This window comes from Microtus pennsylvanicus, chromosome 3 (genome assembly GCF_037038515.1).
Source record: "Microtus pennsylvanicus isolate mMicPen1 chromosome 3, mMicPen1.hap1, whole genome shotgun sequence".
NCBI lineage: Eukaryota > Metazoa > Chordata > Mammalia > Rodentia > Cricetidae > Microtus > Microtus pennsylvanicus.
Genome location: NC_134581.1, coordinates 54,031,288 through 54,052,640, shown reverse-complemented (window position 1 = coordinate 54,052,640; position 21,353 = coordinate 54,031,288). Strand labels below are relative to the sequence as shown.

The 21,353-nt window shown below is 38.1% G+C and overlaps 1 protein-coding gene across 10 annotated transcripts in view; it reads left to right on the top strand.

Moving 5' to 3' along the window:
• Herc1 (HECT and RLD domain containing E3 ubiquitin protein ligase family member 1) overlaps nucleotides 1-21,353 on the top strand; it is a 168,132-nt gene that overhangs the window by 121,071 nt on the left and 25,708 nt on the right. For 7 of the 10 annotated variants that reach the window (XM_075965424.1, XM_075965420.1, XM_075965418.1 and 4 more), the window contains exons 46-60: nucleotides 700-748; nucleotides 1,377-1,577; nucleotides 2,340-2,514; nucleotides 3,727-3,997; nucleotides 4,124-4,337; nucleotides 5,239-5,495; nucleotides 6,866-6,993; nucleotides 11,495-11,622; nucleotides 12,503-12,703; nucleotides 14,691-14,821; nucleotides 15,669-15,868; nucleotides 16,259-16,364; nucleotides 18,712-18,858; nucleotides 19,238-19,339; nucleotides 20,614-20,787. In XM_075965424.1, the coding sequence (XP_075821539.1) occupies nucleotides 700-748; nucleotides 1,377-1,577; nucleotides 2,340-2,514; nucleotides 3,727-3,997; nucleotides 4,124-4,337; nucleotides 5,239-5,495; nucleotides 6,866-6,993; nucleotides 11,495-11,622; nucleotides 12,503-12,703; nucleotides 14,691-14,821; nucleotides 15,669-15,868; nucleotides 16,259-16,364; nucleotides 18,712-18,858; nucleotides 19,238-19,339; nucleotides 20,614-20,787 (2,484 nt within the window). Of the gene's footprint in view, nucleotides 1-695; nucleotides 749-1,376; nucleotides 1,578-2,339; nucleotides 2,515-3,726; nucleotides 3,998-4,123; nucleotides 4,338-5,238; nucleotides 5,496-6,865; nucleotides 6,994-11,494; nucleotides 11,623-12,502; nucleotides 12,704-14,690; nucleotides 14,822-15,668; nucleotides 15,869-16,258; nucleotides 16,365-18,711; nucleotides 18,859-19,237; nucleotides 19,340-20,613; nucleotides 20,788-21,353 lie in introns of all 10 variants that reach the window. The other 3 variants (XM_075965426.1, XM_075965421.1, XM_075965425.1) reach the window with 3 other exon arrangements.

Sequence of the window (21,353 nt, the reverse complement as noted above, 5' to 3'; positions counted from 1 at the left end):
TGTTTTTCCCCTTCATTTTAAAGAATTAGTTTTGACTGAATTGGGGGCAGAACTTATGGAGGTCAAGGAATTCCATTCCCAGCAGATCTGGAAGCTGTTTTTAGTCTCCTGATACCGCAGGCTTAGTGGTGTAGCAGCAGGCCCTTCATGGCAGTTTGACTGTGTCAGCCATTAGCATCTTGGCAGGTTGTGATCAGGATCTTCATCATAATCCTCTGAAGTGTAGGGTCAAGACTTCAAGTTGACCTTTTTCAACATATTTCTGGCATCTTAACTAAGATATTTTTCTTGATGTAAAAATGTACTGCTCTGTTTAAATAAGCTTCTATGAAAAAAAGGACACGTGTACTTTGTATACTTAACCTCTAGTTCTGTAACTTTTAAATTTTTGACACTTCCTAGGACAGAGTTTGATTTAAAAGAGTTATTGGAGGTGACCAGAAATGTCCCTAGTTTTTGTTCTTTTTTTGGATTTTGTGTGTGTGTGTGTGTGTGTGTGTGTGTGTGTGAAGCAGCCATTGATCTGTAAGCATGTATGTATGTACAACAGTTTTTACTGCATTTGTCCCATAACACAAAACACTTTTTACTTCTTGCTGCTTTATTAATGAACTCTTACAATATTCTAATGACTTAATTTGCAGTTGGGTACTAACTTTTATATAAAAACACAATGTTCTTCATGTTTGGTACAGGTACAAGGGACAAGCTCCAGATCTAATTGGCAAGCAGGACAGTGTGTATGAAGGTAGTTGTTTTGAGAGCTTCCTTATTTTACATGTATTTTTATGGATACTCCTTGTTTAACATCTGCTACTAAACCTTACCCTCATGTGTGTTTGTGTTTATGTGCATATTAACTAGAGCTTTCCCTCAGTGCATCAGAAGTTGCTTGATAACAGCATTCTGTCCTTTAAAGTCAGGAGAAAGAACCCAGGATCAAATGTTAGCCTTACTATAGAGTGCTAATTTCTTTGGGGTTTGGTTTTTTTTTTTCCAGAATGAGAAAAAATGTAACATTTTAAAGTTTTTCCATCCTAATTGTGGAAAAACATTGAGATGAATGTGAATTGTTTTTTTTTTCTTTTTGGCGCACTCATTTGCTTGAATGTTTATTAGCTGAAGTCACTATGATCAGTCCCAACATATGTTCTTCCTTTCTATGGATTTGATTCTACTTCCTTTTCCTGTAGTTTCACATGCTTCAGGAATGCAGTTTACACAGGTCTCCAAAAGATGGTGCTGTAGTTCATTTTGTGGGCCTTGACTTTTGACTTGAACATTTTAGATGATTTTAGATGTATCTTAAAATAACCACTCTTAGCAGAACAATGCCATGTTTATGTTTACATGCCATATGTTTATTTAAATTCCAGAAGATTGGGACATGTTAGATATTGATGAAGATGAAAAATTAACAGGTGAAGAAGAATTTGAATTGCTTGCTGGACCACTTGGTTTAAATGACCGGCGCATTGTGCCAGAACCAGTTCAGTTCCCTGACAGTGATCCACTAGGAGCATCAGTAGCAATGGTCACAGCTACCAACAGTATGGAAGAGACTCTGATGCAAATTGGTGAGCTGAAAGGCTGATTGTCATTAATCTTGTTGTCTGTTTTAATACTTTTCTTAGGTAGATAATAAAACTAATGATTTAACCCCTCTTCACACCAACAAGTCTCTTTAGCCATCTGATGGGGGAGGGACATGGAATATAGGCCAGAGATTTGATATGAGGTTTTTCCTCTGTTGTTTTCCACCAATAGGATCTTCCAGTGCACCTGATTGAAGTATTGATTAGACTAGACTGGCCAAATTCACATGTGCATGCACTCTCTCCCCCTCAACACACATCCTAGAATTTAAAAATTAGCTCTATTAATGACATAACTCTATGTGTATTCAAAGTGTATTTTATTTATATCCTTTCTTAGGCTGGAGAAATGGACCAGTGGTTAAGAGCATGTGGTGCTCTTGTAAGGTGACCCTGAGTTCTGTTTCCAGCTCCTACATGACTGCTCACAAATGTCTATAGCTCCACTTTCAGGGGATTTGTTGCCTTCTTCTGGCTTCCTTGAGCACTGTATACACATGGTGCACATACATACATGAAGGCAAAATACTTGTACACATAAAATAAAAACAAAGTATTTTTTTAAAATACCTTTCTCTTATCTGTTAATATCAGAAGTGACACATAAAAAGAATAAAAAACAAACATATTTAGTAGAAATTTTTTTCCTATTAACTCAGAAATCTTTAAGTTTAGTATCTTAAAGAAGTTCTGCTAGTTCTGTCTAGGTGAGCAAAATATAACGGAACAAAATCCTGCTTTCAGGTTGCCATGGCTCTGTGGAAAAGAGTTCCTCAGGAAGAGTAACATTAGGAGAGCAGGCGGCAGCCCTGGCAAACCCTCATGACCGAGTGGTGGCTTTAAGGAGAGTGACTGCTGCAGCTCAGGTCCTTCTGGCCAGAACCATGGTCATGCGAGCGCTGTCTCTTCTCTCAGTCAGGTAAGTGCTGTGTCGAGTGATGCAGTTACTTCTGAGGGATTTCACACAGGAGTCTGGGAGGGGAGATGAGAGAGCTTTCTAAACTTGAAATATGATATTGAATGAACATAGGTTAGACTTAGTCATTATTGGTATTTATTCAGTTCCTGTTTGGCTCTTTTTAGCTTGAAAAAAATACCAATTTAGTAACAGAGTCAGTTGTATATCTTTTTTGTTGTTCCAGAAATTGAAAATTAAGCTGTTCCAGTTGATACTAGGTAAAAATTAAATTAAATCGTGAATGAGGGGCTAGAGAGATGGCTCAGAGGTTAAGAGCACTGGCTGCTCTTCCAGAGGTCCTGAGTTCAATTCCCAGCAACCACATGGTGGCTCACAGCCATCTGTACTGAGATCTGGCGCCCTCCTCTGGCGTGTGGGCATACATCGAGGCAGAATGTTGTATACATAATAAATAAATCTTTAAAAAAAAACAAAGAGTGAATGAGTATTTCTGCAGAACTCATATCATATAAAGATTAAAAATAGACAAGACTAACGTATAGCTTTAGACCTTAGACAGCAGTTACTTCTGAAGGCAGCGTGGCTTTGAGGAGTGCCCAACAAGTTTCTGAGGTGCTGCCAAAGTTTTGTTTCTTGACCTAGAGGGTGGCTACCTGGGATTTCCAGACTGAAAGTTCTCACTCTGTTGACATTTTAAATGTCATATTCTAGTTTATTGATAACTCTTAGTGCATACAATATTCATTATAAAGAAAAAGTTTAAATGATCATTTCAGTTTTACATCATGTTTTGATATAAGGACATGTGGGACTGATGATGAAATAACTAAATAACTTTTATTTGGTTTCTGTCTTTGATGATGAGGATGGTGTATATGTGGGGTGCAAAGGGGGAGAGGAGTGGGGAGAGAGGGAGGAGAGTGGGAAACGGGAAGGAGGCAGAAATTTTTTTCAACAATTAAAAAAACAAACAAACAAAAGAAACCGTTCTTCAGCCAGGCGGTGGTGGCACATGCCTTTAATCCCAGCACTCGGGAGGCAGAGTCAGGCGGATCTCTGTGAATTTGAGGCTAGCCTGGTCTACAAGAGCTAGTTCCAGGACAGGAATCAAAAGCTACGGAGAAACCCTGTCTTGAAAAACTAAAAAAAAAAAAAAAAAAAGGGAAAGAAACTTGTGTGTGTCTGATATGCTTTTTTTTTTCCCCCTGGCAGTGGTTCCAGTTGTAGCCTGGCTGCTGGTCTTGAGTCTCTGGGGTTAACAGATATCCGTACACTGGTTCGGTTAATGTGCTTAGCGGCAGCGGGAAGAGCCGGCCTTTCCACCAGCCCTTCTGCTATGGCAAGCACCTCAGAGCGTTCACGAGGTGGGCACAGCAAGGCCAGCAAGCCCATCTCTTGCCTGGCCTACCTCAGCACAGCAGTGGGTTGCCTGGCATCAAATACGCCAAGTGCTGCAAAGCTGCTAGTGCAACTGTGTACACAGGTAAGGCGACTTTTGGCATTCTTGCCCTGTTTTTCCCAGGGAGTCTTACAGAACATTTTGAAATTAAATCTTTTTGTTCCAAAAAATATGTAAAAGTTAAATTGTTTGTCCCAATTGCCACTTCAGAACTTGATTTCTGCTGCAACTGGTGTCAATCTCACAACAGTCGATGATCCCATTCAGCGGAAGTTTTTACCCAGCTTTCTCCGTGGAATTGCTGAAGAAAATAAGCTTGTAACCTCCCCAAACTTTGTTGTAACTCAAGCCCTTGTGGCATTACTGGCAGACAAAGGAGCCAAACTGAGACCAAACTATGATAAGTCAGAAGTAGAAAAGAAAGGTAGGTTTCATACTGTTTGAGTACAGTCATCTAATTGTCTTACTCATGTTTTAAGAGGTATGGTTTTGCATTGTTGTATGTGATAAAGGACATTTAAGTTTAGAACATAAAAGAATTACAGAGATAGCTTTGGTATTTGAGACAAGGTCTAACTATGTAGTCCCAGGTTGGCCTCCCACCTGCACTCCTCTTACCAGAGCCTCCTGAGTGCCGGGATTTACAGGCTTACACAGACATGGAAATGAGTATTTAGAAAAATGGACCAATTAGTAGTGTTATAGGTAATGGCTTGAATCGATGTAAATGATAGGATTCTTTAATACAGTTTAAGTAAAAATAGTATTTAAGATAATATTTTTGAAAGGACTTCTTAAATTACTATTTAACCTTTGCTTCAGTCAAGAACATTTAGCTGAGATTGGTGGACTTTGGATCCATTGATTTAGTTTCTTAACTAGCTGTCAAAATCCATTTTTAAAGTGATTCATGTTTTTGGTACTGAGTATTATAACCCAGGGCCTTGTGCGTCCTGATCATGTGTTGTCACTGAGCTGTAACCCTGGTTATGTCCTTGCTAATGTGCTCTGTAAGCAGCAGACACTAGGTTGTTATTCTTAAGGGCCCTTTGCTTTTGCATAGGCTAGAAAATGATTTCTGCTGTATTCCCAGTCTAAATCTTTAGAACAAGGACTATTGATGTATAATAAAATACTCATTTGAAGTGAATCAGACTTATTATAGAATTTGGTGTGAGATAAATACTTTATATCTTATATGCATACCTTAGTATACTAATTGCTTAAAAAGAACTAATTTATAAAAGAAATGGGTTAACCCATTTTTGTTTGTTCATCACCACCAACTCTCACCTGGGCATCATTTCATTGTTTTGTTTAAGCAGGTTTTATTGCCCAATTGTATGCCCATCCTTCCTATGATCCTTCTGCTGTAGGCCCTCTGGAGCTGGCTAATGCCCTGGCAGCCTGCTGCCTCTCCTCTAGGCTATCCTCACAGCATAGGCAATGGGCTGCTCAACAGCTTGTGCGCACTCTTGCTGCACATGACCGTGACAACCAAACTGCTCCACAAACACTCGCCGATATGGGAGGAGATCTCAGAAAATGCTCTTTTATCAAGTTGGAGGCTCATCAAAACAGAGTATGTATTTTTAATATAAGGTGTATTAATTACCTGTCTGACTGCTCAGAGTGTAGGTCTCCATGTCTCTTTTTTGTGTCTCTTTTTCTCACACATATATACATGATTATTAAGATTTACCTAAGTAGTTGCCAATTCTAGTTTCTTTGTGTGTAGGTTGACAGAAAGAAATCACTTCCTAAAAAAGAAAGGCTTATCTATGCAACAAGGGACATTCCTAATCTATTGTAGCTGACTAATATAGTGGGCCTCTGAATTTTTGTGTTATTTTGTTTTTCCTGGAACTAGCTCTTACAGACCAGGCTGGCCTCGAACTTAGAGATCCACCTGCCTCTGCCTCCTGAGTGTCAGGGTTAAAGACGTGCAACACTACCATCCAGGAGGCCTCTGAATTTTTAAGAAACAAGTACTGAAATGTATTAATTGATTTAAAATTATTACATATTCTGTATTACTTTTAGAATATATATTTTAAAAATTTTAAAGATTTTTTTTTGATTGTGGTATGTAAAAGAGTAGAAGGGATATGTGCATGTGAGTACAGGTACCCATGGAGGCCAGAGTCCCCCTGGAGCTGGAGTTACAGGTGGTTGTGAACTGGCCAGTGTGAGTACTGGGAATTAAACTTGGGTCCTCTGCAAAAGCAGTACAGGCCTGTAGCCACTATCTCCAGTCTCATGAGAAGTACACACCAGCATCATGCCATCTGGAAGGGATATGAGAAACGTGTGTGGCAGCTTGCTCTGCCTCTTGGAGTCCTTCCTTCTTAGCATGTGAGAATGTTTATCTTTATTGAATTAAACAGGATTTTAATAGGGACCCTTTAAGGTGACCCATTGGGTTAAAGTGTTTAACACCTAAACCTAATGACCCAAGGGAAACTCATAGTGTTGGAGAGAACTGACTCCCCAACATGCGACTGCCTCATGTTCACTGGGCATATGTGTTCTTCCCCATTCACACATATAGATCTGATAATAAATAAGATAAAAGTTTGCTAAAAGATTTTAATAGGTCTCAAATAATTTGAAGGAATTTGGGCTTAGTACTTTAAAGCTGGACAGAGGTGGCGCACGACTTTAATCCCAGCACTCGGAAGGCAGAGGCAGGTGAAGCTGAGTTCGAGGCCAGCCTCGTCCACAAGAGCTAGTTCCAGGACAGGCACCAAAGCTAAAGAGAAACCCTGTCTTGGAAAACTGAAACAAACAAAAAAAGTAGGTATTTTACAAGGCATTTAAAAAATGAAACAGTGTATATTGGATTGCATCATGGATAATTTTACAGTTTTATGGTAGATAACTTTTGTATAGAATTTTAAATGATGAAGTCCTTTAAATCAAAACTTGACTTATCTTTTTTAACTTTTCTAGGTAATGACATGTGTTTGGTGTAATAAAAAAGGCCTACTGGCTACAAGTGGCAACGATGGCACTATTCGGGTGTGGAATGTGACCAAGAAGCAGTACTCACTGCAACAGACCTGTGTGTTCAATAGACTGTAAGTGCTTGTTCCACTGGCATAAAGCTGAGGCCGCCTTTAGCACGCCTCGGCTTGGTGGTGCTACCGTAGTCCGTTCTCATTAAACTGTAAAGGGTTTTCTTTAAGAATAGTATTTCTAAATCTCCAGAGTATATGTTTAATTTTCCATAGTAGTAATTCCGAAAGTAAAACGTTAATAGTTTAAACTCTATTTAGGCTTATTAGAAATTATCATAGGGCCTACTAGTAAATGCTTAGTTATAGATATATAACAGTATACTAATTTTCTGGGAAGTACACTTGAACACATTGGCACAGGGAACCACTTCCTAAATATAACCCCAGCAGCACAGACAGAGAGAAACAATTAATAAGTGGGACCTTCTAAAACTGAAAAGCTTCTGTAAAGCAAAGGACGCGGCCAACAAGACAAAACAACAGCCTACAGAATGGGAAAAGATCTTCACTATCCCCACATCAGACAGAGGTCTGATCTCCAAAATACACAAAGAACTCAAGAAATTGATCATCAAAAGAACAAATAGTCCAATAAAAAACTGGAGTACAGACCTAAACAGAAAACTCTCAACAGATAAATCTAAAATGGCTGAAAGACACTTAAGGAAATGTTCAACATCCTTAGTCATCAGAGAAATGCAAATCAAAATAACTCTGAGATTCCATTTTATAGCTGTAAGAATGGCCAAGATCAAAAACACTGATGACAACTTATGCTGGAGAGGTTGTGGGGAAAAGGGAACACTCCTCCATTGCTGGTGGGAGTGCAAGCTGGTACAGCCCCTTTGGATGTCAGTGTGGTGATTTCTCAGAAAATTAGGAAACAACCTTCCTCATGACCCAGTAATACCACTTTTGGATATATATCCAAAGGATGCTCAATCGTGCCACAAGGACATGTGCTCAAATATGTTCATAGCAGCTTTGTTTGTCATAGCCAGAACCTGGAAACAACCTAAATGCCCCTTGACCGAAGAATGGATAAGGAAAATGTGGTACATTTACACAATGGAGTACTACACAGAAAAAAAAAGTAACAACATCTTGAATTTTGCAGGAAAACGGGTGGAGCTAGAAAACATTATTTTGAGTGAGGTAACCCAGACCCAGAAAGACAATTATTACATGTACTCACTCAGGTGGTTTTTAAACATAAAGCAAAGAAAGCCAGCCTACAAACCACAATTCCAGAGAACTTAGACAACAATGAGGACACTAAGAGAGACTTACATAGATGTAATCTACATGAGAAGTAGAAAGTATAAAAAGACAAGATCTCTTGAGTAAATTGGGAGCATGGGGACCTTGGGGGAGGATTGAAGGAGGAAGGGGAGAGGCAGGGTGGGGAGCAGAGAAAAATGTAGAGCTCAATAAATATCAAAAAAAAAAAAAAGAAAAGAAAAGAAAAAGAGCTGTCATGTAAGGTCTCCTCAGCTCATCTTGAAAAAAAAGAAAAAAATTTACATTACAAGCTGTGTCTTATCATATAGACTGGATATTGTGAAATGTTCTTTTTCAATTCATAGAGGTAGGTAATACAAGACTAAAATATACATAAAGTACCAGCTTGTTTCTGTGACCCTTGCCAATGCCTTATGTGCTGTACCACTGCTTGTACTAAGTGGACATGTTCTGCATTCCCACTTCAACTTTTTCTGGGTTCCTACGGCTCCACAATGGAGCTCAAACTGTATGAAAATTATTACATAGCCTTTTGTTATTTAGTTCTTGCCTTCTTACTAATCTTGGGGTTTCCCTATATTTTCTAACTGAAGTCTTTCATAAACAGAAGTGTGACAGCCCTTTCAGCTTCTGTTCTTTTAACCAATCCAATCTCCTGTAAAGACAGGAGAGTTCAGATTATGTTATTAGTTGTCTTTTCCGGCATCCTGTTCTCAAAATCTGAGACATCATGGGTAATGAACAGATATTTATGTGCTACTGTGTTATAAACATCTGTAGCCTTATTTTCCACAGTCTGTACAAATTGTCTAATTCAAAGACAGTGGCATCCATGCCGTCAATCAAGTGGTGAACAGTGTGTTTCTCAAAACATGCTTCCTTACTCCCGTGTCCTTAATGTTATTTCCTTTCAATCCACTCCTTTCTTTCTTTTAAGCTTTAGCTGTGAGGACAAATGAACAACACATCTTTTTAATTGGAGCTATACCTGGCCTCTCCAAAGTTTTAACTACTTTGATTATATTGGCATTTTTGTCCCATTCAACATGTGCTAGTCATTCTACAGAGACTTTTAGTGTTTTGCTTTCAGTTGCTTCTAAATAAATAAGAGGCTTTCTTAGACTTTGTCCTGTCTCAAATGTTCATTTAGTTTCTGATCGTATTAGAACAGCTGGAAAACTCTCCAGGCCTGTTTTAGTAGACTTTTTTTGGGTAACATCTATAGTGTGTGTGTGTGTGTGTGTGTGTGTGTACACATTATAGTACATCTACACTGTACTGTGAGACATAATCTCACATTTTATTGAGTCTCTAAATCATTTTGAGACATTTGTGTTCATGTATATTTTCTATTTGCTTATATCCTTTTATTCCTTCCTTATTAAAAAGAGATTTTATTTTAAAAAAAACAGTATACTAATTTTCATCAGTCTTCAGTGATTATTTGGAAATTAGAGTAATTGTTTTGTATCAACATGTTACATTCTTATAGTACTGTAACCAACTGTAGCTATTTCATTTTGTTTTTTAATTGACTTAGTAAACTTTACTATAAAACACTTTCAAATAAAAAAAAAATCACATATCGATGCCAGGCAATGGTGGTGCATGCCTTTAATTCCAGCACTTGGGAGGATCAAACTCTGTGAGTTTGAGCCCAACCTGGTATACAAGAGCGAGTTCCAGGACAGCCTCCAAAATTACAGAGAAACCCTATCTCGAAAAACAAGAAAAGAAAACAAACAGCCAGGCGGTGGTGGCGCACGCCTTTAATCTCAGTACTTGGGAGGCAGAGGCAGGCGGATCTCTGTGAGTTCGAGACCAGCCTGGTCTACAAGAGCTAGTTCCAGGACAGGCTCCAAAACCACAGAGAAACCCTGTCTCGAAAAAAACAAAAAAACAAAAAAGAAAAGAAAACAAACAAAAAAAACCACACATTGAAATTAACCAACCCCAACGTCTATGTATCTCATTGAACTTCTGTGTAGTCAGGACAGCTGGCACTATTAAATATATTTTTATGTGTATATCTACCACAAAAAAAATGGAAACTCTACAACAGAGTTAGAACTAAAACATAATTGGCTTTATATACTTCTTTAAAACTCATGTTCATTACATGTATTCCTTCCTCATCTCCTAATATTTAGCCTTTTTGTTCTCTTTCCTGTAGATTATACTATACACACATGTACATTTGTTTGCATATATTGGCTAAATTCCACATATGAAGGAAATCATGTGGGGTTTTTTTTCTTTCTGAGATTACATACTCTCACTTAATATTATACATTCACTTTCCTACAAATTTTGTGATAAGGTTTTATTTAGAACTGAATGTGATTCCATTTTTATAGACATTAAATTTTCATTATCCATTCAACTGTTGATAGACAACTAGGTTGATACCAATTACGTTACAGTAAAAACAAACAAACAAAAGCCACAGCAATAAATATGTGAGTACAAATATCCCGATGGTAGAATATGGAATTCTCAGTGTATGAATCCAGGAGTGAAGTAGTTGGGATATACATACAGTATTCTGTTTTCATTTTTTTTGAGAGCTCTCCAAACTAATTTTCACAATGGTTGTATGAATTGTCATCACAACCAACAGTGAATTTAGTGAAGTTTCTTTCTCTCCCTGGGTATTCTTTTCCTGAGACCTTATGAATACATTAGGCATACAGAAATAAGTGTATTCCGAATAGTACCTGTCTACAACCCATAACAATTCTGAATATCTTTGCTGACAAATTCTGTCTTAATTGTGAGTAGTTGAAGTATCATTCTTTCATAATTGATATCTTCTCTGTGATGACAAATACTGCTGATAAAGAATATCCTGTGATAACTGGCCTGGGTGCACCCTTTGCTTTAAGGTTTAAAATCCAGCTCACTGAATTTAGAAATGCGGGTGGGAATTATGTAAGCGGAGACTGCACTTTTGTTTCCTGACTGCCCAGACCCAAATAACATCACATAGAAACTGTATTAATTACAACACTGTTTGGCTTATTAGCTCAGACTTATTATTAACTAGCTCTTACAACTTAAATTAACCATAATTCTTCTCTATGTTTAGCCACATGGCTTGGTACCTTTTCTCAGTGCAGCATTATCATCTTTCTTCCTGTGTTTCTGGGTAGTGACTGACCCTCCCTCTTCCCAGAATTCTCCTTGTCTGGTTACCCCAATTATGCTTCCTGCCTGACTGCTGGCCACTGAACATTTTACTAAACCAATATAAGTGACAAATCTTTATGGTGTACAAAACATCCCACAGTAAATTACACACTCATCTATTGCATTTTAGGGAGGGGGATGCTGAGGAAAGCCTTGGATCACCCAGCGACCCAAGCTTCTCACCTGTTTCCTGGAGTATCAGTGGCAAATACCTTGCTGGGGCTTTGGAGAAGATGGTGAACATCTGGCAAGTTAATGGTAAGAGTGCTTTCTGAGGACGCTGCCCTGGATACCACTCAGCCTTCCTCTCACTTAGTCGTGTAGGCCAAGCAGTGGCTTGGCTTGGCTTTCCCTGGAAGTCCATGAACTGTTCAACAGCTATGAAAATCCTGCACAAGATGCACCTTCTGAAAGTTTCAGATACCTACTATGGTAAACCAAAGCTGCTTTTAATGCAGCAGTAAATAGGCCTTGAGGAGAGGTGATAGTTGCTAGGGCTTAAGCTATGTAATTTTGAGTCGCTTGAAGTAGCTCTCTCATTTATGTTTCTTTCCATGATAATTTTTTTGTTTTGTTTTGTTTTTTGATACAGGGTTTCTCTGTATAAAAGCTTTGGTTGTCCTGAAACCCCCTTTGTTGACCAGGTTGGCTTCAAACTCTTCCTGGCTCTGCCTCTCAAATGCTGGAATTAAAGGCGTATTCACTATGCTTGGCAGAGATAAAATTTTTGACTAGGCATTTTTATATTTATTTGTTTATGTGGGTGTTCACATATTCCATGGTATGGAAATCCACCTGCCTCTGCCTCTTGATTGGTGGGATTAAAGATGTGTGCCACCACACACCTTTAATATCAATACCAATACTTGGGAGTCAGAGGCAGGTGGATCTTTGTGAGTTCAAGGCCCCCCTAGTCTACACATGCCATACATACAGATATATAGATAGGGAAATAGAACTCTCTGTGAGTTCAAGGCCTGTTCTACAGAGAGAGTTCCAGGATAGCCAAAACTACACAGAAAAACCCTGGCCTGAAAAATAAAGCAAAACAAAAGAAAGATGTGTGCCACCACATCTTGTACTTGTTCTTTTTTTTTAAGAGTTAAATGAGTGTGAGTTAACATTTCTCCCCCTGTAGGAGGAAAAGGATTAGTAGATATTCAACCTCACTGGGTATCTGCCCTGGCTTGGCCAGAAGAAGGTCCAGCTACAGCCTGGTCAGGAGAGTCTCCAGAGTTACTGCTGGTTGGTCGGATGGATGGGTCTCTAGGACTGATTGAAGTTGTTGATGTGTCCACTATGCACCGCCGAGAACTGGAGCACTGCTATCGAAAGGATGGTAAGATGTTACACTAGTCAAGAAAGTAGACAAATAGATGAAAAGGGTTTTGGTTGAGTTTAAATGCTGAGTGAATCTGTTTCTCTCCCACTCCTTACTGTATCTATCTCTCTGATAAAGGGAAACTTCACTTTTTTATACCATATTAGTCATTCATTCTTTGTGTGAATGACTTAAAATTTTTAACAGACTCCAAATGTAACTTACAAGTTAGAGATATCAAAGAGGGGAGAAAAATTATTGGTAAAAACAAATAATTAACAACTGAGTAAAATTAAGGAAATAGGGGAAAGTGGAGGAGGAAGGTTCCTTGACTCAGCAGATGAAACAAATTCTGCCTGTGTTTTTCCTTACTGAGTACTTTGAGTAAGTGCATGTATTATTAGCAGTTGTTATTAGTTATTTGACTGGAATCAAGTAATTCAGAGGTCACAGTGCCAATTTGATGGTATTCTGTTTGACAGGAGAAATAAGCATTCTATTTGTTTATTATGTTTAGGTTTTGTTTTTTTTTTTAAATACACTTTTAAAATTTTGATAACTTCATAGGGTTCAAAAGCTAGAAAGTAAAAAAAAAAGTAAAAAAAAAAGCTAGAAAGTTTTGAAAGGCTTAGTAGGAAAATCTTCCCCTTGTGCTCAGCCCCTCCCTGTCCTACCCTCTAGGTACTATTTTCTACTTTCCAGCTCACAGTGTGCAGAAAAGCACTGAGATTAGAGGCTCGGATAGACAGTCTTAAGAGCTGGAGAACACTGATTAGGGCATCAGAAGGAAGCGAGCAGATTTTCTATGGCTTATGCGGTGTTAGTCCTGTTTTGTTTTCTCTCTCTCTCTCTCTCTCTCTCTCTCTCTCTCTCTTTCTATCCTTTTTCTTTCTCTCTTTCTCTTTCTCTCTTTCTCTTTCTTTTTCTTTCTTTCACTCTTGTGATATGGAGTGGCGGGGCTGCATCCCTGGCACCCGGCCACCCGCATGGCTAGCTTATGCCCCGAAATAATTACACGGAAACTGTATTCTTTTAAACACTGCCTGGCCCATTAGTTCCAGCCTCTTATTGGCTAGCTCTTACATATTGATCTAACCCATTTCTAATAATCTGTGTAGCCCATGAGGTGGCTTATCAGGGAAGATTTTAACCTGTGTTTGTGTTGGGTGGGAGAATCCTGGCGACTGCCTGACTCGGCTTCTTTCTCCCAGCATTCTGTTCTGTTTACTCCACCTATCTAAATTCTACCCTATCAGAGGGCCAAGCAGTTTCTTTATTAATTAACCAATGAAAGCAACAAATAGATACAAGACCCACCTCCATCACACTCTTCTCTCTCTCTTTCTCTCTCTCTCTTTCTTTCTCTCTCTCTTTCTCTTTGTCTCTCTCTTTCTCCCTCTCTTTCTTTCTTTTTCTCTCCTTTTTCTTTCTCTTTCTTTCTCTCTTTTTCTTTCTCTTTGTTTCTCTCTTTCTTTCTTTCTCTCTCTCTGTGTCTCTGTCTCTGTCTCTCTCTCTCTCTCTCTCTCTCTCTTTCGAGTGGGGGTTTGAGACAGGGTCTCACTGTAGCTTTGGAGCCTGTCCTGGAATTAGCCCTTGTAGACCACCAGACTGGCTTCGAACTTACAGAGATCTGCCTGCCTCTGCCTCCCAAGTGCTGGAATTAAAAGGTTTGTGCCACTAGCACCCGGCCTTAGTTCTGTTTTATAGTAGGTTTTTTCCCAAAAGAAGGACCTGGTACAGTGCCTCAATACAAACCAAATTGTTACTGTCTTTTTTTTTTTTAACAAAACCTCCTTAAAAAGAATGAAACGTTAATAGTGAGGTCAATCATAAATGATGTTCTTCAAAGTGGGTTGTGTGGGCTCTAGACTGCAGGTTCTAATTTATGAGCTATGTGGAAGTTTTCTTGATGTTATGGTAGTAGCACAGATCTCTTTCAAAGTGTATAATTATTTGTCTAGATAATGACAAATCCATCTTTTTCTTGTATTTTTAATCACGGTAGTATCTGTCACTTGCATTGCTTGGTTCAGTGAAGACAGACCATTTGCAGTAGGATATTTTGATGGAAAATTGTTGATGGGAACAAAAGAACCAGCTGAGAAAGGAGGCATTGTTCTCATTGATGCACATAAGGTAAAGGCCATCTTCTCAATGGTTGCTTTTCTGGATTTTTTATTGTAGTTTTGTTTGGTAGTAGTATCTTCAACAGTATTTTTCATTGGTCACTTATGATTTAGTATTCTGTTATTACACAAAGTCTTTGTGTCATGTGTTCACATGGAAGAATCTGTGGATTTTTTTAAATCAATCTACAAAAGAAATGAAACCAAAAGAGTGAAATAGGAATACCAGAAATATCCTCTGCCAGAGTATCTCCATTAATACCGGAACTTCCACTAAAGCAAAGGTGGTTCCTCAGAGGTAGTCCTGATGTTTAAAGGGCCACCCAGGCAGGTGACATAAAAACAAGAAACCAGGAGTTGGAAAGTGTGGAAGGAGGGTAATTTAAAAAAATCACAGAGGACTAGAGAAATGGCTTAGAGTTTTAGAGGACTGGCTATGCTTCCTGAGGACCCAGGTTCAATTACCAGCGAATTACCAATATTTAACGTGGCAGCTTCCAGCCAACTGTATAACTCCAGTTCATGGATTCCTATGTCCTCTTTGGCCTCTACAGGCACCAGGCATGCATATGGTGCACAGACATGCATGCAACCAAAATAATCATATGCATAAATGAAAATCACACAAAAAAAGAAAAACAGAAAAGCACAATGATCAAGGTTTATAAACATAAAACATGCCCTAGACTCTTATAAGCATTTTCACTAATTTGGAGTAAGCAATATTTTTTCTGTTTTTTTTTTCTTTTCCATCTTTTCCACATAGTAGTGATTAGCAGTTGATAAAATGATTCAGTATGTGCACATGCAAAGGAAAAATACTGTGAGTATTCTAATTTTTCCCCTACCATTTTAAGGAGACTCTTGTTAGTATGAAATGGGACCCAACTGGTCATATTCTTATGACATGTGCCAAAGAAGAAAATGTGAAACTCTGGGGACCTGTTTCAGGATGCTGGCGCTGTCTGCATTCTCTCTGCCATCCATCCACTGTAAATGGCATTGCCTGGTGCTGCCTCCCAGGGAAAGGATCCAAATTGCAGTTACTGATGGCCACGTATGTTATAAATTTGTGTTTGTGTTGATTTTTGTGATAGTGTAGACTATTGCTTTTAATAGTATTACTTCCCAGTAATGTTGATTTAGTGTCTGTTACTATTTTTATAATGTGTAACACCGTAAAATTATCTAAGAGAGGGGGCGGGAGCGATGGCTCAGTAGTTAAGAGCACTGGATGCTCTTTGAAAGGACCCAGGTTCAATCCCCAGTACTCACATGGCAGTTTACAACTGTCCATAACTCCAGTTCCAGGGGATCTGACACCCTCACACAGACATACATGCAGGCAAAACAACAATGCACATGAAATGGTTTTTTAAAATTACCTAAAAGAAATAAAGAGCAGATTTTCATTTGATATGTTCTCCTTTTGTGATTTTTTTTTAAGTGGCTGTCAGAATGGCTTAGTGTGTGTTTGGCGTATTCCACAAGATACCACACAGACCAGTATGACTAGCTCAGAAGGATGGTGGGACCAGGAATCGAATTGCCAGGTAATGTGTGACTTTATCTGAAACTATAGTGCAATAACTCCTCCTCAGTAAGGCATTACCTGTTATACCTGAAAGGCATGATCCATCAAATGTAAGTAATTATAATTTGTATGCTCGCTTAAGTTCATGTCATTTTTCTAAGTGAAGGACATTGTCATTACTGATTACTGTGAGGTGTGTAATGCACTGGAGTGGTGATCATGTTGGTGATGGATAAAATGGATGTTGTAGATATACTAGTCGTGAGTTAAGTCAGGTACAGTGGACTTACACTATGGGAGTTCTCATCCAGAGTGTCTCCTGCCAGTGTCAGAACTTCGCCTCAACAGAACCAGTGTTTTGAAAGAAGAGTTACAAGCTTAGATACTTACAAAGGCATCTAGACAAGTCACATAAACACATGAATCTGGGAGTGGGGAAGTATGGAGAAAAAAAAAACAGACAAAACCCAGGAAGGACACATGCTTCATCTCAAGCTAGACTTCCTAGGCTTTTCTACTCTCAACCTCTTTTCACCTAAGAAATTCGTTTACACAACCCTGGTCTGGGTAGATAAGCAGATGAGCACAGCAAACATTCACTGATAATAAATCACGATGAGAGTTTTTTAGATCAGTTCTTTGCTATATATCCGATTTTACCATTTATTAAAGAACAAAGCAAATTTACATAGTTATGGGATACATGTGCTTGTTTATTTTCACATTAAAGAATTAAGTCTTTGCTGAATGTTTATTAGTGAATAACGTAGACCATCTTCACTGTCCTTCAGAGTTGACCAATTTTTGATTTTATAATTGTCAGTACTGAGAACACTGTTTTGCATCAATACATAGTACAAAATGGCAGGTGTGTATTTTGAATCATTTCAAAATTGTTAGAATTTCTGTTCTAATTCAAAGTCAAAAAATTTTTTAATGAAACTCTTTAGTGTCTTAAACAGCAAATTTTAAAATAAAATACTCAAATGCAATACAGCCTAACGATATACTAGTTTGATACTTACAAAGGAATGGTAATCAGAAAATACCAAAAAAAAATCCTTTATTTTCTGTAATTAAACCATTACATTTCTATAAGAACAGAAAACTTTCTATGTAAAAATCACGACAATTCATAGCATGCAATATCAGATTTTAACCAAGATGTTTCAGGAAGCCTTGAGTGGTGTTTGTTGCACAGTGTGACGACATGCACAGTGCAGGGACACGTGTGTTCAGAACCAAGGCTGCAGCAGGGTCGTACAATGCAAAAGCAATTGCTACCAGAGCCACCTGGGATCTGTATGTGCTTTATTTCACATTAATTTTTTGATCATGACATATTCAGAAACCTTTTACTGTTGCCACATGTTCAGAGCCTTGGCTTTCGGTTACTAGGTGGGCTCTGACCTGTTAAGAGTTGATGTAAAGTGCTCAGCTGCTGCACAGCTGGTTGTCACTCTGTAGAATTAAGTTTCTATTGTTAACAGAGTATCTGCTTTTTAAAATAGAAGCCAAACCACCTACTATTTTAAGTAAAAATGCCAAATAATAATACTAATATTGCCATTTTACAATTCTTTAAAATACTAAGTGCCCGATTAAACTGAATCTCTGAGTTTGCAGCTCCCTTCTGTTTGTGATACAACCACCCTTTGAAGAAGTTCCTTTTGGGTAAATGGGTGCATCCAGCACTAGTCTCTGTCTTAACTAGAATAGAGAGGAAGCAAAGTGCAGGAAGAAGGGAAGGAGTAACCAGCTAAATGATAGGAGGGAAGTGCCTCAGAAGACACAGTGTTACAGACAGATCCATCAGCTGACAACAGGGAACCCTGTTTATAGAATGATCATATGCAGATCACCAGTGTTAGGTGAGAAAATAAAAATTACATCAAATCAAACTATTGGTCACAAGCAAAAGTCAGAATTTTTCTGTCTTACAGATCCTGGAACTTTGAACTGTAATAATTTCTGCTTGTTTAAACAACAGAAAATTAGCCAGGAGGTGGTAGCTCATACCTTTAATCCCAGCAGAGGCAGGTGGATCTCAGAGTTTAAGGCCAACCTGGTCTACAGAGTGTGTTTCAAGACAGCCAGGGCTACACAGAGAAACACTATCTCAAAAACAAAATAAAACAACAACAACAACAAAAAATCCAGAAAATTAGTTTTAAAAAGTATAGAAACAGAACCCGGTTGCTGCTTTATTGTTGTTCATCAAGTTAAATAACTTTATGGTAGAAAGTGTCTCTACCTCAACCCCCTGTTTCATACTACTGAAATGTAAAATTTCTAAGAGTGAGCCATGAATCTTGAACCTGTAAATTATTTTTAAACTAATACATATTCAAAATAATAATTTATAGGATGGCTGTAAGAAATGGGCAGGAGCCAAGTGTGTTTATCAGCTGCGGGGACACATCACTCCTGTTCGGACTGTGGCCTTCAGTTCTGATGGGTTGGCCTTGGTGTCTGGTGGACTTGGAGGACTTATGAACATTTGGTCTTTAAGGGTAAGAACACAGTTTTGTTTTGTTTTTTAACATTAAGAAACTTTTTACATTAGTTTGTATCATAATAATAAAAATTAATATTAAGAATATTTTATGTAACAGTGTCTTGGGTAATGGAAAAGCTCCTATGGAGATGATTCTGTCTATAAAATAATCATCTATAAAACCAGTCTCTTATCCTTTGGTTTTTCTTACTGATAAGTATCTTTAAAGTGAAAAGTAGGTATAAAGTAAAACGTAGTTTATAAAGTCAATGTTGTTGAATTCAGCTCAATTATAATTATTTTTAATGTATATTTTGTGAATGCAAAGTAACAGATGTTGTGTCAACAGTGCCTAAAGTCAGGAAACGAGTACTGATAAATATATCTCATTTTAGGATGGCTCTGTCTTGCAAACTGTTGTGATAGGCTCTGGAGCTATTCAGACCACAGTATGGATTCCAGAAGTTGGGGTAGCTGCTTGCTCAAATAGATCAAAGGTAACATTACAGTCACAACAAACCATTGAGTATGAATCTAGAGACATTTTAGAAATTACAGCCCAAGCCCCTCACTTTACAGAGGAACAACTGCTGTCTGAAAGATTATTACTTGCCCAAGATAATGTGCCTATTTAATGGTAGAAGGGAGTTAGAACCTGGGGATGCTCATTTCTCATCCTAGCCTCTTTCTTCTGTACCTGGGCTTTGCTGAAAGTACTTGATTTGATTTTTTTTTTTAGTTTATCCCATTGGAAGACACAAGTCGATTCCCACATTCCTCACATGAATTCTCATAGCACTAAACTAACTCAAAAGAATATTCCATGGGGGAAAAAAAATCTCAAAAACATTTAAGTATCCAAAATATATCATGGCTTTAAAATTTAAGATTCTGGTAAAAGTGCTAACCAACCTGCTGTGAGACTTCTGATCACCCTATAGCTGTCTTCATATGCTCAGAGATCAAAGTCAGTGTGCAATGTGTTTATATATGTGTAAGTGGTGTTAAAAGAAGCCAGAGCTGGGGCTAGAGAGATGGATCAGTAGTTCAGAGCACTGACTGTTCTTCCAGAGGTCCTTAGTTCAATTCCCACCAACCACATGGTGGCTCATAACCATCTGTGATGAGATCTGGTGCCCTCTTCTTGGGTGCAGACATACATGCAGACAGAACATTGTATACATAATAAATAAATCTTTTAAAAAAGAAGAAGCCAGAGCTGCTATACAGAGAAACTCTATCTTGAAAAAACAAAAAAGAAGCTATAATCCTATGTGAGTGCTTTCACTAAAAATAAAAATAAAAACTAACCAATGCTAGGATATTTTTAAGATGAGCACTATAGTGTGTAGCACCCTAAGCAGTACAAACGGCCATTGAGCTTACTGCATAGAATAGGGGGTATCTGAGGCTTTTACGTTGTGTTCCTGAGGAAACAACTATTTATTTCTGCTAATGTCCCTATAGTCATGTCAGACTTGTGAAATGTACTGAATACCTAGTCTTACAAGGCCTGTGAACTAGCAGATAATTGATACTGTTTTTAAAGAGAGTTTGTTAAGGTGGATCACATTTTTTTTCTTTGGTTTTATTTGCTTGTTTTACTTAAATTAGGATGTTTTAAAGTTCTCTAGACATTTTTTTTTTGTATATGAGAAGGAAAATTAATCCATTTACTGGAGAGAATTTCTCAGGTTGAATGGTGATGGCATGGTTTTTTAATCTTTAATTAAACAAATTAATCATATGGCATTATTTACTTTTCCACCAGGATGTTTTGGTTGTGAATTGTACAGCAGAATGGGCTTCTGCCAATCACGTTTTAGCAACCTGTAGGACAGCCCTGAAACAACAGGGTGTTCTGGGATTAAATATGGCTCCCTGCATGAGAGCATTTTTGGAGCGACTGCCCATGATGCTTCAAGAGCAATATGCCTATGAAAAGGTAACTTATAGCCATAACTCCCATAATACTTGGTATTTTGGAATTTGTATTCCACCCCACTCTCCTATCCCACAGGGACATGATATTTGAGGGAAGTAAGTGCAGCTGTTGGGACAGAAATGAAGTCATTTGTACCTAAGCAGTTGTTTGGTCATCTTAAGCCCGTTCTTTCTTTATTTTCACCTGAGTAAAATGAAACTATAACCCCCAAATAGGTGTGGTGTTGACACATTCTTTTTCAGATGATTTATTCACTCCATACCCAATTAATTTCAATGAAGAATTTACCTGAATTTAATTTTCATGGTCTCTGTGATAGATTTGTTCTGCTGTGATTAAAGACTGCCATAAAAGAGAATTTGTCTTTGATGACTACCAAGGTTTTCTTGGTAAAGGAAGAAATGTGTGAGGAGTCAGTTCTTCGTGGGTTAGTTGTTATCTACCTTGTTTATTATAATTGGAAAAAAATACAGTCACACACACACACAGAGCAGTCCAATATGAGCCCATATTGGATTCTGAAACAAAAAGAGATATGAGTGGCAAAACCAAATAAAGCTCTGATT